The sequence below is a fragment of the Triturus cristatus genome, chromosome 5_2, assembly GCF_964204655.1.
Source record: "Triturus cristatus chromosome 5_2, aTriCri1.1, whole genome shotgun sequence".
In the NCBI taxonomy this organism is placed as follows: domain Eukaryota; kingdom Metazoa; phylum Chordata; class Amphibia; order Caudata; family Salamandridae; genus Triturus; species Triturus cristatus.
The window spans coordinates 411,723,913-411,740,871 of NC_140588.1; the positions used below are offsets into that span (position 1 = coordinate 411,723,913).

The window sequence follows — 16,959 nt, forward strand, 5'->3', positions numbered from 1 at the left end:
TGTTGAGTTGGCATTGGTGTAATTTATTTTAGGAAATCTGTATCATTCATGTGTTCCACTGAAGCGTAGCATAACCCAAACAATATGTTGAATATGATCAAATCAACCAGCAAGTTTAGTGCCCAAACTACCAGCAGAGTCTTGCCCAGCATCCTGTATCAGGGACGTCTGATGCAGGACGTTACCCTGTTTGACTGCATCCATGCATCAATCTGCAAGGGTAGTTGAAAGCCGGCACAAGTTATGCGACTCCTCGAGAATCCAATGACCGACAAACTCGGTGGTCCTTGTCAACTGCACATCAAGGTCACCCTTCATTTATCCTTGTTAAATCTGTGAGAAGGAGGTTACTCAGCAGCTGCTTCTATTCGTACCACTAGCAAATTAGAGGACACTATAGGAGGGCCCTTAAAGAGGATCATTAGGTGGACATGATACTCCCTGGATGATCTTCAGCTTACAACACAATAGGCCTTAGCACACTACTGAAAATGCTGGCTTCCAGTAGAACCCAAGATTAAATTTAAGGTCCTTTAACCATCCTTCTAACACAAAGACCATTTGGCAGAATAAATTCAAAGGACATCTCACTAGTCGCACAACTAGCACAGGGCCTCAGATTGTGGAACAAGTTTAATCCATTTCTTAATAAAACTATCGACGTTTTAGAAATTTAAAATAAATCTGAACTGTTCAAACAAAATCGGGATGAAGATCTGAGACTATAAGATGAAAGTGCTCAATGGGCAGTCTGACAACAATTGTTTGCTCCCAATAATATACCATTAATTTCAGACCCACATTTATTTACCCTCACAGCTACCATCAACCCTCCCGAGAAGAGTGGCTTAATACGCAGACTCTCATGAAGGTAGCTGATTTGCTATTTTATGCTCGCTAGCATGTACTTAATACCATTTGTTATATTCAGATGTATCTTTTTATGGGTGTAATTTTTCTCTTTTTCTAAGGAAGGAATTTCTTTGAGGTGGTCATGGGGGCCACATGTACTGTACTACTGGAAGCTGCTCAATAAATCAATGCTCAGTACGACCAGCATGGTATCCCTGAATTTATTTGACTTCATATATAACCTTTCATAAAGTTCACACACTGTGTTGCATTCCCGAGTGTCATTCATGGAGGCCCCAGGACGGGCTTCATGCTTGTCTGATCTTCCCACAACATGCAGATGCAATTTGTTATTATAGGGTCCGCATGTTGTAAGGAATCTCTGCATACGAGTGTGCACTGCAAATGTGGGACCATCTGTAAATATACTTCACGTTTTAATGAGCAGAGAGCCATCCAATTGAAATGTGATCCAACAATGGGCACCAAAGTAGAGGAAGATCTACTATATGTTGCTGACACTGAGGCAGAGTGATTGTCCTTCATTCATTGGAGTACCATCTTGAGGCGTGTTCATGTTTAAGACCTGTCCTCTGCGTCATTGTGTAGATCAGGGTATCCTCTGCATTTGATTGCCATCCTCTCAGATTAAAATAGTCCTAGGCTCTCTTGTTGACCCCTCTCAAAAAGAGGGTTGACGCTTGTCCAAAGCTGTGCTAGCAAGTCACATCTGCAAAGTCAAGGGCAGTGGACACATCCCACTAGAGTATTGTGTAAATTTCCTGTATCGAGGCAAGCTTCCTTGATGTGTATCCTATTCTGTCCACATATTCATGACCAATCTGCGATTCTAGTCACTGTACGTTCACTCTAAATCATTTGATGCTCTTGCTTGCATAGTTATTCATCTTTGCAAAGCTACAAATTTATGTTCTCCAAGAAATAGACTTCACGCAGTGGTGGCAGCACACTGTTGTAAATCCCTTTCATCAAAATGTGTCTCCAACTGCCATATTCATCTGTTCTTCTTTATAGAGGTGTTTCTTTGGTTAAACCTTTTTTATAAGGCAAGACGTGAGATCTTTCTTATGACTGAACTCTAAAAACTCCACCATTTCTTTCCACCTTTACATGAAAAGCATATTACAATACTCATTCTCCGTAGGAAGTACATTTTCCTATTACATACTAGAATCAATGGGAATTCCTTACTTTATATGGTTGTTACTTACCTGTTGCTGTACAAAAGAAAGAAGAATTAAATTGGGGCGGAAAAAGGAATTGTACGTCTTCACTTTTAGAATCTATATGCAGTCAGTACAAACCTTTTCAAAGTCTTCAACACAAAGTGAACCAACTTACCATAAACACCTCAGTCATCAGCCCTCCCGGATCTGTGTGTGTGTTTGCAAAACCCATATAACGTCCATTCCTCATCTGGACAGCCTAATTCCAACCACCTTCTTGTGTTTTCCCTTAGCAGCTCTACTCTATATCCCCTTGAAACTTCTTAATGCCATACTATTCTTCTTCTTTCTGGTTATATTTTCAAATGTTTGCTTCTTCCACCAAATCGGCTGGTTATGCTATAGTCGGTGGATAAGCTTATGAAAAGGATGCCCATATCTTCTTGAAGATTATAGTCAGTAGCAAGCTAGACCAGAACCAGTGGAAGTGACTAGAAAATGCAGTTTGTGCATTTTTCTTCACTTTCATTTGTATTATCTGAAAGAAAAGGTACTAACCTTCCATAGGATGAATATGTTCCATGGGTCTCTGTACAGGGAGGTTTGTGTGAGTTGGGTTAAAAGGCACAGGATGGGGTTAAGCAGGCCTTTGCAGCAATGCCTGTTCAAAGACGGCATAGACCTATGTTGGTGTGACCCCCATTGCCACTCTGCTGCAAGGATAATCCTCAGTTAGCTCCTGCACTTCTTGACTGAAGCACATAAGCAGCAATGTAAGCACCAGAGAAAACTCACACTCCACCTATCCCCAGTTCTTGCAGGAAATAGTCATCAAGTGGCATCTAATTTTTCATCTATTCTGGTAACACTGGGCAGTGAAATGGAAAGACTGCTATGGTTGCTCAACCTGGCTTCATTTGACACCCTCAAGGATGCCTATGCACACTTCCTGGGACACAAAGTGTGCCTCAGGCTTATTTAAGGGCCACGTTAAGTAATTGTTGGGCCACAATAAGTCATTCTGCCTAATTCATTATTAGCAAATGTTCCCTACACTTTAATGTCGTGAGGTCACTTCTGTAGATTGGCTGCAGGACTTTCCCGCCAAACCAGGTGCTGCATGCTTATTTTTCGCTGTGATAGTAACCCTATGAACATATACTATGCATACAACTATGAGAGAATGTTTAGAAGAAGACCCAAAGAAGTACAGTGAAGAAAAGTAAAAAGGTGGCAGGGCACATGCTGTGTGCCCACATCTCCTCACAGTATTTACTTGGAGGATCCCTTGCTTTGGATTGTTTCATCAACTTTAGATAAAAAACGAGCATTGTTTTGCTCCAGATAACAAATCTGGTAAAACACTGGGCACGGATTGTACTCTGACTGGGGTTATGACTGGTGTATGGGCCCTCGTGGTTACAAGAGAATTTAGCACAATAACATCAATTGCATACGTGTGCATCCATAGAAAACAGCTGCAATGGTCCTGGTTTGTCAAATATGGGAGGAAAAGGTACAGGCCAATACCTTAAGTCTTTCATGCTCAGTCTGCATTGTGATCTATGCTTGCAGAAGAGCACTAAAGAGAACTTCTTAGTTAATGCCCAGTTTGGTTTTCAACTACTGTAAAGAAGTATGGATCAGTTTTACGTGTATCTGAGAATGGTGAAGGTGATCATCTTGTCAATGCAGAATCTTTTCTTTAACATGCATCAGTTTCAGAACCAACATTGGCCATTTTAGTATTGTGTTATTGTGGTCCTCTCTGAGATTGGCACAGATCGGTCTATGTCTCTTGCTGGGACTACAGCCCTATATAGTAGTCTTGCAATAGACTGGGCAATAGTGGTGGCAGGATCAACCTGTTTTCAGGCTGTGAGATGTGTATGCCTGGGATGAGTCTGGGCCCCACTTCTGTTCATCCTTTCAATCAATGAGATGATTATGATCTCAGAGTTAGGAGATTCTGAGATGCCTAAGATTGAGGGAGCTAGATTGTCTTTCCTATTTTTCAGAGGTGAGGTTTGATTGTTAGAAAAGAACCCACGTGCCTTTGAAAGACTCTTCATCTTGTGTGAGGAGCAATGCACCATGGGAAATCTTACAACAAACCGCGATTGCTAAACCTGAAAGAACGTAACACCGTCTTTCCACCTAACAGCTTATCCCATGGCTTTAGTCCAACCCTATGAATATTGAGGCAGAGTTTTGTTCATTTTATCTTGGAGCTATCCAATGTGGATAATCGCCTGCACATTACTACAGGAGTCTTGTGGTGTTTAATAAATAGGTGGGCGTGGATTTGATAAGCGTGGCACCTCAGATCTTTAAACCAGAACTTTAGCACAGGTTCAGAATGGTGCAGGAATAGGAACCCAGAAGCAGATGTATGCACTGGGCTCAACTCAGATTAGGTACCTAAAAAATTAGGCAAAACCAAAGGGGATGATGGACGGAGTGTTGAACATTGCAAGCACTCACCCCCAGTCAACTGATCTGGGTTTAATCCATCATCATTCTTTAGCTCACTCTGCCACCCCAGTTCAGACATGGCCATATGCAAATCAGTCTGACCCTGTGCCTCATGGGAACAGTCCAGCCCGAACTGCCAAGCCATGTCTTCCCTTTGGTTTTACCTAAAAAATTAGGCCATATTACGAGAACATTTCAAAATGAAGCCCTTAATATAGAGAGAGTAAGAGTGTGGTCAGAGAAACCCAAGGGATGATGCTCTACCTACTGGAAAGTAATTTCAGTGTGATATACCAACGAAGATCCCCTGATAATTTTTTGTGAAAGATAGCCTCACTAGGATTGAACTTCTGACCTGGTTTCGAGGTCCAGAAAAGTTGGTTCTATTGCCTATTGCTATCTTAAAAGAAACTAACAGCCTGATTATGAGTTTGGTGGTCTGATGGACTGCCAAACCCATGGTGGTGGGGCAACCGCCATATTATGACTTTGCCAGTCGGACCGCCATAGGACCGCTGCAACCGCCAGGCATCCGCACTCCCTGGTGGTCTTGCAGCGGTCTGAGGCCACAATATGCTGGCAGTGTTGCTGCTGCTCTGCCAAGCATATTATGAGTTTCCTCACTGCCCTCCTTTCATGGTGGTGAGTCTGCCATGATAAGGGTGGTGGTGGTGAGGAAACTAAGAGGGCCCTACAGTGCCCCCTGCTGACTTACTGCCCGGGTGTGCATGCAGAAGGGCACATGGTGTGCCCCCTGTCTTTCTGCACCCCTGGTTCCTGCACGACATGGACTTTACAGTCAATGCCATGCTGGAATGCACTGTGGCTGTCCCACAGCGCTGCCTTTCTATGGCTCTCTGAGCCTTTAAAAGGCAGCGCTGTGGGCCAGCCTCGCAGGACTACCCACCCAGAGTATAACCTGTAATCCAGCAGGCGGTGGAGTTTGGTGGTGTGGGAGCGGGGTGATGGCGTGCCGCCCCACTCCAACACCACCAAACTCATAATCCGGCCCCAAGTCTTCTTATGTATCTTATGAAACCCTGAGAACTGTGCCACAAACATAGTAAGCAGTTTATGTGAGTTATCCAACAAGGCTGGGAGCTACTATTTTGATTTGTTTAATAGATCCAACGACAGTACTGTCAAAAATAGACAACATTTTTATAAACTATCTCTGCTTCCAACACCTCACTTAAGGCATTCCAGTAACTTAGTTGCATTCTCATGAATTTGCTTGAGTATGGTGAATAAGCAAAAGGACTCGACACACTTTCTTCTAATTCTCCTACGATACAGCACACGTCTTTCCACAATATTCACACAATATTTACACCTATTATCATTTGATGTAAAGCACAAACGTTGCAAAGAGGCTAAGATGAGCATATAATGTCTATTATTTGAATAGCCTGCCAGAAATTAAATAGCCAATCTTGATAACATGTGAGGATGACTTGAGATGGCTAGTGTTTCAAATCAAATGTTAGATTTGATAATGTGTGCTTTTGGGAAATGTATTTTCTCTCTTTGTCGAGTAAAGAGCTAGTGCTAAAGATATTGGAAAATTACACTCAATGAATTGTTTGCTTTATGTTTTCCAGTAAATATTTTAACACTATGGTTTTTTTAAAACTCCACCATGGAGCCATTATTGAATGTTTTTTTTCATTTTACTCCAATAAGAACGTTCTATGTAAAAATCTGAAATAAAAACACATGAGATTTCATAAATCACCTCTCCAAATCTCTTCTGATTTCCAAAACGTGGTGTCTAATAGATGGGTGAATAGTTGATGAAATGAATAAGAAAGCTACAATAAACATTCATTAATCCTGGATTCCTGGCAGCTCTTCTCCTTATCAAGAATTTGTATGTCGTGCAGGGTTCCTTGCACTATCTTTTGTAGAGTTGACAATATTCTACAAAATCTCTCAAGTAGAGTCCTACAGTGTCCTCATTTTTGCCTCAGTGCTCTGCAAGGGTCCATGAAATATGCAGCATTAAGTCATATAAAAGTTAATGGGGCTGATTCACAAAGACATGTAAGGGAACGTGAAGCACCAATCCTGTAGTTGTCATACTTACTCTTACATGCTTTTGTGAATTTGCTCCAAAACATCTAATATGGGAATATAATAGGAATAATAATATACAAGTAGCTTAAATTGAAAAACACTTTACCCTCGTTGCACTTTTACTAATGTCCAAATTCTTTTCCTGGACCTTTATGAATCAGGCTTGAATGTCTAATTGTTTTTTTGACCGCTTTTTAAAATTTATTTTTAAAGGTATAAATTGGCCAGGTCCTGGTATAAAAGGTTATGCTTATGTATCTTGCGCAGATGTTACAGAGAGCCTCTTGCCAGGCTCCACAGTGAGGTACCCCCATTCCTCATTAAGACTCATGTTCACTTTCTAATCTCTTTCAGAGCTCTTTGAAGAGGAGAGGCAGCCGAGAGTTTCACAAGGAGAAGAAAACATCCATTCAGGTAAAGTAGAAGATGTTATGAATATATGGTGAAATGGTTTAAGTACATTATCAAAAAGTGCATGCACAAAAGCAGAATTTCACGTATAATCAAAGAACAAATTTGCAGAGTGTAATGTTGAGTAGCGAAAGGTCTTGCGTTTTATGCTGTATGCCTGTTGTTTTTTTTCCCCCAATACCATTTAGTAGCCATTTCTTTTCTACGTGTCAGTTGTTTTGTATGACTTCTGTTATATATTAGTCTTTTTGTGAAAACTTGTTTCACCAGATATTGCATGATTTTAATAAAGAGTGAGTTGTGTGTGTTTTGTGTTCATAATTGCTAAAAATTCTTACATGTGTTTGGACAGTGTTATCTTGTGGCAAAATAATAAGGCCATTGGAAGCATTTCATTAAAAAATGTGATAAAACAAAGTTGAATTGTAGGTTTTAATTACTACACTGTTATGTATGGCACTGTGTCCATATCATGCAATGCAACATCGCAAACAGGAAGCGAGTTATCCATCACAGGTGTTTTAATAACTCCGAGGGTGGAAAACATCCAGGATATTGAAAGTGGAAACCTGAGGGTCCTCTTAGAAATGAGGAATTACAAGACAAGTCTAATTTTTAACCAGAGTCCCATGGTAGTTCCTTATTTTTCCCTGAAGTTTTACATGGCAGCCAACACTAAAGTCTCATCACTGACAAAGGTTCACCGTATACATTAGCTGATTAAAGATCATGCAAGCATAGGAGGATTAACCACAATAATTGTGAACCCAATTAGGTGTAAGTCACCAATGATACAGAACTCCTAGTTTCATTAAGTATCTGCTCATTTTAAAAATGTTGCTCGTTTAAATGGGTCAAACTTTAACCCTAGTAACTTGGTGGATCCGTTTACTTGTACTAGGTCAAACACAAATGGACACAATTGGCTGAGTGTCCATATCCTGTAGCAAAATATGACATTTCCTCACAGTTGTGGATGGCCCATTTAAAAGAAAGACTAGAATGCAGCACGGAAGAATCCCTCTGCAGAAACTACCCCTGGGGCACAATGATGAAATCATTGAAAACGATATTGTAACAGTAACTTAGGGTAACCTGAGCGCTATAGAAGAACTTGCATCTCATAAGCGAACAGCCTGATAAGATTAGTAGATTCAGAACTTAGTTTTAGCTGACACCAAAACATTCATTCGAAGAGGAACAGGTGACTCTCTGAGGGCATTGTTCGAAAGATGTTCTTATATGCCTTACGCCTAAAGCACCATTTAACTGTGTAAAACTGCTGAAGAAACAGTTATTTTTATGTCGGGAAATTGAGGTTTTCTTTCAGGTATATCTTGTTTTGCACTTAATATCAAAGTTCTGCTTTTTATAAGTGGCGTATGCTTTACATTCTACTACTGACCTGGAAAGTAATTTATGTTGACCGTGCCACACTTCTGACTCTTGACCTTCCAGTCACGGCAGATGTCAGCAAAGAGAATAACGTGCTGATCCATCTTACCAACTTTAAGGGAGCTGGCATTGAATCGGATGCCCAGAGAGAAGAATGGTTTGTTTTCAGAAATAAATATATTTGGAAAATTTCTCCAGGTAAATTTGATTTTTTAACCTGCTCGGCCAGGAAGCTGTTTCATTGAACCACTAGCCAAATTGCAGCGGTAAATGTCAAGCCCTGTCCATTGGTTGTGATCGCTTCCTTTACATATTTTGAACTACGTTTGCCGCTTATTAGGAGTCGGTCAGAATATTGTTGTTGTGGTAGGTTATTCACAGTTTCCCCAGGACCAAAACTCAAATCATCCTGTGTCCAATTTCTAGCTGTAGTTAGTCCACGAAGGCTGAGCACCCACTCTTTGTGCTAAAATCAAAAGAAATTAATACACTTAATAAAAACTTTCTTATCTTGCATTAATTCTCTTTTGTTTTCAGAGGGCCAAAATGAGAAGAGAAATCTAAATTGTCTTAATTTCTACTTAATTTGAAGAACATTCATGTTTATCGCCTTTCAGCTTCAGGAACCATTTGTTCTCCATTAAAATAATGCATCTTTAATTATTCGATTTTTGTAGTCAATGTTTGCATCCACGAATCCTCAAGCAATTAGGAGCTAGAAATTAAATCTAAATGCATACCATAAAGGAAACCTGATTTAAAGGCAAACGTTTCAAACCGGTTTCAAAACTTCAATAGCAGTTTTCACTTGCAATTTATAAGCAAGAACCGTGGAACAGGTACATCTTTCAAATAAAAATACATGAGTTATTGTTCAGTATAATAAGCTATAGATAACGCAAAGACACTAATAAAGTACTCTCGTCGAATTCTTCTACGATAAATAGCAATCTGGTAAAACAGGCTATAAGATGGCTGACAAGAGCTTCAGTAGTGAATACGTCTTAACTAAAATGGGGCGACGTTTTCTCAAGTTTGCCGAATACCTTTCTTTTCATCAAACTTTTCATAACCCCATTTCCTACCCATCTCAGCCAGCCTCAGCTGTGAATCTGCCTGCTCCCTTCCAGTTTTTTCAATAGAGTTATCTCCTCAATCACAGTGCTTCGCAAGAAGGGACTAAAACTGGGAGCTAGAGCGAGGGAATTATGGGAAGACTTTGAAAGATTACAAACTAAGGCAAGGCACATGATGGATGGGGTTTGGTGTTACACTGATATCATTTTGAATAAAAATCTCTCTCTCAGGGCTTTTTTTAATAGGTTATTTCAGGAATGCCACGGTAGCAAAATACTAAATGCAAAAATCTTTCTTATGACAACCATGTGGAGAGAGCACAACCACAAGACGGACTAAACAAAACACGTAATAGAAACTATTCAAATTAACTCAGATTTATTTCGTTGCCCGACATCAACCATGGCCCTCGGAACTGTGGGTGGCTCCCCCGCCTAGGCTTCTGGTGAAATATATGGGCATTAAACTAGATCAGGCTCTATCCATTGTGGGGCACGCTTTGCAACCACGTGGCTTTTGAGGAAAGTCTTCCCTTGGTTATCATCCTCTGCAAAGCAGACGCTGGTCCAGGCCCTAGTCATAAGCCTCTTGAACTTTGGCAATGCTCTGCTCAAGGCTGCGAATGACTCCCTATTGGCCAACCTCCAGGTGGTGCAAAACACAGCTGCACGCCTGGTTAGTTACCTCCCACCAGGCTCCTCATCGGCGCCTGGTGGGAGCTGAGCTTTACATCGACTTCCGATTAGGAAGTGGATAATTTTTAAGATCTGTTGTCAAACCTAAAAGGCTCTCATGGGGGAACCCCTGCATATCTAAGACAATCTGCAGTACTACTATCCTTCCGAATGCTTAGATCTAGCAACAAGGAACTCCTGACTTCCTCACATTTGTACCTCTAGATGAAGTGGGAGAGCTTTTTCCTTTACTGCGCCATTTACTTGGAATCAACTTTTGCTTCATCTCTGTTGGTACACTGATTTTGCCACATTTAAAAAAATACATTTAGACTGGCGTGGCCACTAAGCTGGCACAGCGCCGAGATACACCTTTGTGTGTGATTTGTACGCTATATCAAGTATATATAACATAACTTGGTAACTCGGGGTAACCTATTGGAGTTGAGGTGGGGGAAACAGAAGAGCAGCAGTCAGAAGGACATAATTCAAGGAGGAGTTGGGTAAGCACCAAGAGGACCTCTTAACAAGTAAATATAGCGTAATATCCAAGAGCAATAAAAACCGCTTTCTATTAGACAAAAAAGATCACAAAAAATATCCCTTTAAAATCATGTTCCTGCAGACTATGTTCTACTTTAAATGAGAATATTTCTAGCCAGCTTACATCAAGTCCTCCAGCCATGTTCCAATAGCAGGTCCGAAAGTTGACTAGCGATGATGTTTAAGTGCAGGTTATGCCTCTTACTGTCCATGCCTTTTTCTTAATACTCATAATGTTTGCATTCTTTGAAGGTTCTCGTACAATGGGAATTGTGATATCTGCTGCATCCTCTTTATTTTACCTGCTATACAATACTGTTCCATTGGGGATCAGAGAGATAGTAACACCTATTATAGGTTTTAAGTTGTCTGTACGCCCATCTGATTCTTGCATTCATGACGAATGCTGTTTCTATCCTTCACATAGAAGATTGCACGCATTTGATTTATTGTGCGAATAACAGGCCTATTGACCAAGTATGTCAAGTAAGAGTTATTCAGAACTTAGAATTTAAGTTTTAATTCCTTGATTGTTTATTTTATGTGTCTATTAGAGATCTAGATCTTGGTCCCCTCAAATGCAATTTTAGGTTGTGAATAGGGGCACTAGTCATGCAGAAAGGAGCCTTCTTTTAAACACTGGGAAATATGATATTCTTTCTCGCTTTAGTAACAGCAGAAAGCCATATCCTCCTCTGACTTGTAGTTCTAGTAAGTAGCACATCCTTTTTCCTTGTTCCTTTAATTCCTTTCATTTACATTTATGTCAAATCTTACCACAAATGCAGCGCACTCTTATGATTTATCTTTCAAGAAGACTTGAATGCCAGACCACATCAGGTTCACCTTGTCCTCCACCTTAGGAGAACAAGTCCAGCAAGGAATATTGTCATGAGTCCCAGTGTGGAAATGTGCCTAAAAGTGGGCACACTGGTGCAGGGTCACCCTCTTGTCCATGGGTCCAAAGACCAACAAAATAGAGATCGGCACTGGAGTTGGAATAAATGACAAGTTTATTAATCACTCATGAGTGGGACCACATCCACACAACACTCTCGTGCTGCAGGAGGTAGCACACTGAATTCACAAACCATCGTCCCTTTTATACCATTTTGTTGCAGTGTAAGCATGTGAACAGAAATGGAAAGAACAGTTTTAAAAATAACTATCAGCAAACAAGGGCAGATGAATAACCACTTGGTCAGCAAAGTGGGAGGGGGAGCAGGAATGCTTATGGCAGCAGTAAATGACCAACAGTTAACATCTAAGACCAGGTGCACTTGCAGCTAACAACCCCCAGCACGTACATTGCTTTAACTGAGTCAGGAAGTCAACTAAAATAGAAAACACAAGCAGAGTGAAAAAGACAAGCAGCAAATGACGGAATAATTACGACGGAAACGAAATGGACACCACAGCAAAAATGACTGTTGCTTATGCTAACGTCAAATATTACACGTTTCCACACCCTATTTCTACACATTGTCCAGCATCCGGCACAAAGAAGCACTATCATATGGTGACAAGACTCCGGTCCACTGGTAAATGTTTGTCATCCAACTACTACATTCCATGGTGCTGTTGTATCCTTTCCCACTTCCATTTGTCTTTTAGCTTACTCATGGATTTTACCTCCGGTTCATGAAGGCAACTGTAAAGACAAATGACAGATAGAAACTAATGTTCCCCTCTGTATAATAATTGTAGCCAAAGCCTGTATTCTAATGATTTCCTGAAAGTCTCACCTGATTTCTCAAAAAAATGTAGTTGTTCTCACACACATTTTACTGTGCTTATCATGGAGTCCTTCCAGTACCTAAGGTAGAAGTATTATTGAAAACCAGCATACCGTTTTGGAGTAGCTTTAAAATCAGTGAAAATGTTCTTAAATTTGTCAAAGCTCCGTTTCCCTTGTCACGCAAAGAGAGATCACTCTAATATAAGGATTGTGTGCATCACAAGGGGTCTCTATACTTTCCTAGCTGTCTTTATTGAGATTAAAGTACTCTTTCACCTCCTTTTAACAAATTCTTTATCCCTCTAAAAATTTAAGTATCAAGTCTCCATCTACTTGACCTCTTATCCTTCTCCTTTATTTCAATGGAGGCCTTGAGCGTGTTCTGAAGGAGCAATCATTTCAGTTTAACCTGAATCAAAGGGAACTGCTCTCTCACTATACATGCAATGCCATCTCTGACGTGTTCTTGGTTCACTCTCACACAAATATAAACCACTTTCTGATCACATTTTGAGTGGGAAGTAACTTGGATCAATGTCTCTGTCATTATTTTCATCAGTCTTGTTTTGAAATCCGTGTTTGTGTTGTGCTGGAAATCAGATGTGGTTTTTAGAAATTAAAGTTACAATTTTTTAAATGTTTACACAAAAGAGAGCAATTTTTCGAATGTAAGGCACCTACAGTGTTTTGCAAACTTCTTTACTGGTTCAAGAAAAATGTCAAAGGCTGTCCACCAAAAATCATAGATTCCTAATGCCTAACCCTGAACAGTCACTTTCCTTTGATGGAATAAAATCCGCTATTTTGCACTTACAGCTAAAGTGCAAATGAACCTTATTTTCCCCTGCCTACTTTGTGTAGTAACCCCCTCCTGTTTTATCACCTAAAACGATGAGGATGTTAGTGTATCTTTCACTCCAGATATGCACACTTAGTCCTGTGTTTCTCGCCATTACTTTTCTGTGGCCAAAATTGGGTTTACAAATGGACTGGGAATGGCAATGACCACACCCTTTGCCCTCAGGTTCCAACTCCTAACTCTGACCTACGTCTGTGAAAAACCTGCCCCAACGGTAGATTTTATGACTAAGATATAGAAGTATGCATCAGGGTTCTCAAATTCTGATTCTATGACTCCGGAGCAGGCATTTATGTTTAATACTGACTTTTGTGCACCTAAGTGAAAGTTAGGATACCAAAAGGTTGCATGAAACGTGCTTGAGCATCAAGCTCGGTTTTTCTTGAGCCAGTTAGTTTGTTAAAGTATAAGAAAATGCCAAAAAACTAACTTCACGGTGCATAAAAATATAGATAAATAGTAAAATTGTAGGCATCAGTTAATCCAGTAAAACATAACAATAAAAATACGTTTTGCAGGATAAAATAGAAAGTAAGTCTAAGATACATCTGGAAAATCCAGGGAATCATAAAACTATCAGTCATAACTTGACTGATGTGTGAGTTCCTGTAGCAAGGAAAAAAGGGTTGTCAGTTCAAATCTTCAGTGTTGGCTTTATTGTGTTACAACATTGATGTCCCTCTCCATCTAGTCCTTGCTCCAGTTCTGTTCACCTCTCACACTATATATTTCACACTTGTGCCTAAAATTCCATCACTCCAACTATAAAATCCATACTAAATGCACCCGTCTCATCACAAGCCATAAACCGCACATCTTTCTCCTCACATACATAACAGACAATATAACCAAACAAATAGATGAAATAAAAATATACATTACCTGCACTAGACTACCATGGCTCAAAGAGCATAACAATACACAACTAACTTAAATAACTAAAACAGCAGCTAACCTAGCATGTAATCTTGGTACTGGGTTAGCAACCTATAAAATCTCAACAAAACACCATCACCCACACTCTCTGCTCTCACAACTGCCTTGTTAGCTGCTGCCTGATTACCCGTCTCTTCACTCACTCCACTGAACTTTTCAGTCTTCAAGCTTAATCCAATTTCTTTATCATCATCATTCAAAACAAATTATCTTCACTCATGTCCTTGTCTTCTCTCAAAAATCTTTCTTCCACATAAGAACACTCTACCCAAATTCTATACCCTTCCACCTTGGACTCTTACAGCACTCCTCATAATGTCAGTCAAGTTTTGCGGTTATGACCTTAACGATGTTCCTTAGGTACCAGTCCTAGGTTCCTGATCCTGACACAGCACCCCAGCTCTAGTCTACAATCTTCAATTTTTTACCACAGGTTTATACCACCTGACTCCTCAATTCTAACTGGAATTCTTTACTGTTTCCTTCAGTTCTATGTTACTACCAATCTTCCTCATCTGATCAACCATGAAGGTACTTATCTTGCTGACGGTTTCTGTCCACTCAACAACTCAAAAGGTGTTATACCAATCATGGCACTGAGAGTGACCCTGTAGGATAGGAGCATAGCTTGCAAAGTGTTCTTCCAAAATAACCCTGGCCTGATAGCCAACTGAATCAACTCCTTCATTATTCAGTTACATCTCTATATTTGTTCATTCGCTTCTGGATGATATAAAGTTCCGGTTACACTTCTCTATTTGTCCATTCGCTTCTGGGTGAGATAAAGTTAATTGCCTTGATGAGTGCATTTACTACCATCTTCCTAAACATTTACTGCCATCTTCCAAAACATTTATATAAGTTTGGAAAATATCCACCCATATATCCCACTCAATAGATGCTACTCTGGGTACAGCCAGAAATGGAAGAAGCTTTTGAAATTTTTACTTCCACACAATAAACAAAACTGACCATGCTCAGGGGTGTAACACAGGCCCCCGCAGTCCCTGCGGTTCAGGGGTCCCCCTCAGCTCAGTACTCCGGCCTGAGAGCTTAATCAATCAATCCAGAGCGGGGACCCCTCCATATAACTTGCAAGGGGGCCCCCCTCAACTTTCGTTATGCCACTGACCATGCTTCTTACTGTTCAATTAGACCAGTGAATTATCACATAATCAATAGATTATCCTATGTGAAGATATCTTGATCTTATTTCAGTACCATTAAACAACCACTAAGTTTCCATATTCACAGTGTGCCCATCTCCAAAAGATGCAGCCAACCAATGACTCCGGATACCACCTATAAGATACAGTTGATTTGTTCTTCGATAATTATGGTGTGCCCGTTAAGAAGGAAGCAAGCACAGGATGCTGCAAAGGAGCTTACACTCAAGTGTACGTCTCCTAAAATAGTTACCTCAACATTCCTCTTAATCAATGTAAATATTAATTTTTCCTTGGCTACAAAGAATTGCCACTGCTTCTCACTCCATGCATCCTCGTGGATACCATTGGTTAAATTTATTTCAGTTGCATAATTATGATGCCTAGTGCCTGTTCCTAAATGTCCACAACGTTGATGCAGTGATCACATACACTTGGCGGCTACTTTTTATTAGCAATTGGGCACAGCATATCAACTTTAACCAATGAATAATTTATTCCAGTATAATGCAACCCAGTGGAACTTTCTGGCGTGTTCTAGCAGCATTTGAGCACACTTGACGATGCAATGCCTTCTCACTTCTTTAATGGTAGTTAAGGCATAATGGTTTTGCTTTATTGAATGTCCTTTACCACAGCCTGGAGAGACGCCTCATTGATACCCCAAAATCCAGTGATATTTGAGTAGCACCGGTTTATAAACTGTAATGTCATGTTGCATCGTAACAACTCTTTAAAACTCTAGTTAAGGGATCATGTTAGTGACTTTCTTGCTAAATGACATTGCCAACTTTTGTTTTCAGAAGTTGTCGATGTTTTACATTTGTGTAATCACACTTGTACTGCAAGTGCCTGTTCTCACAACTCTCTCTTCTGGACTTTGACATCTGTACATTATCAATGGACTTTCAGCACACGGATGGAAGCTCATTACCATTGATGGTCAAGATAAAGACCTTTAGACATGTCAGCACATACTTCTCAGCTGGATAACTTCTTGGCAGCGTAAGCAGCAGAGTAATTGCTTAATGACTTTCATTCTGGTGATCACCTTGTTTTGGGAGTGATAAAGAAGGACTTCATCAAGTTCACATTTTTAACCAAGATGATATAGGTTTTGGGCGAGCTCCTAAAACAAAAGGCCACAGATTCGAAAATCAAAGGTATTTATTCGATGCCTCTGATCAGAATCTTTATTTTCTTGCTGTCCAACTTCACAAAGTTGGATTCTTTCGCCTGATGTATCACAGTAAGGCGGGCATGCAGATTTCTTGGGGTTGATGGATGCTTTCCATTAAGCCAGATGTGATCCCAAGGAGAATTTCTAAAGCTAAACAAAGAGCATGCGGAAAAGGACAGAAAGGCATGGTCTGCACAATTGTGACAGGCCCAGCAATGGATCACATCCCTAGGACTCACTTGTGGGAGGTGGTCAAACAGAATAACTTGATTAATGTGTCATACACTGTGTGCCAATTACTGGCAATGCACCGTTATCAACAGTTCCATAATCAAGACGCAAAAACTGTTGATAATAACCATCTGTCTCGCTTCATCTCTCCAGTCAACC

The 16,959-nt window shown here is 40.3% G+C and overlaps 1 protein-coding gene across 5 annotated transcripts in view; it reads left to right on the plus strand.

The window, feature by feature from the left end:
• The window catches only part of MTCL1 (microtubule crosslinking factor 1), a 490,856-nt gene that overhangs the window by 324,912 nt on the left and 148,985 nt on the right, over positions 1-16,959 (plus strand). For all 5 annotated transcript variants that reach the window (XM_085607320.1, XM_085607319.1, XM_085607318.1 and 2 more), the window contains exon 4: positions 6,945-7,004. In XM_085607320.1, coding sequence (XP_085463446.1) covers positions 6,945-7,004 — 60 coding nt within the window. The remainder of the gene's footprint in view (positions 1-6,944; positions 7,005-16,959) is intronic.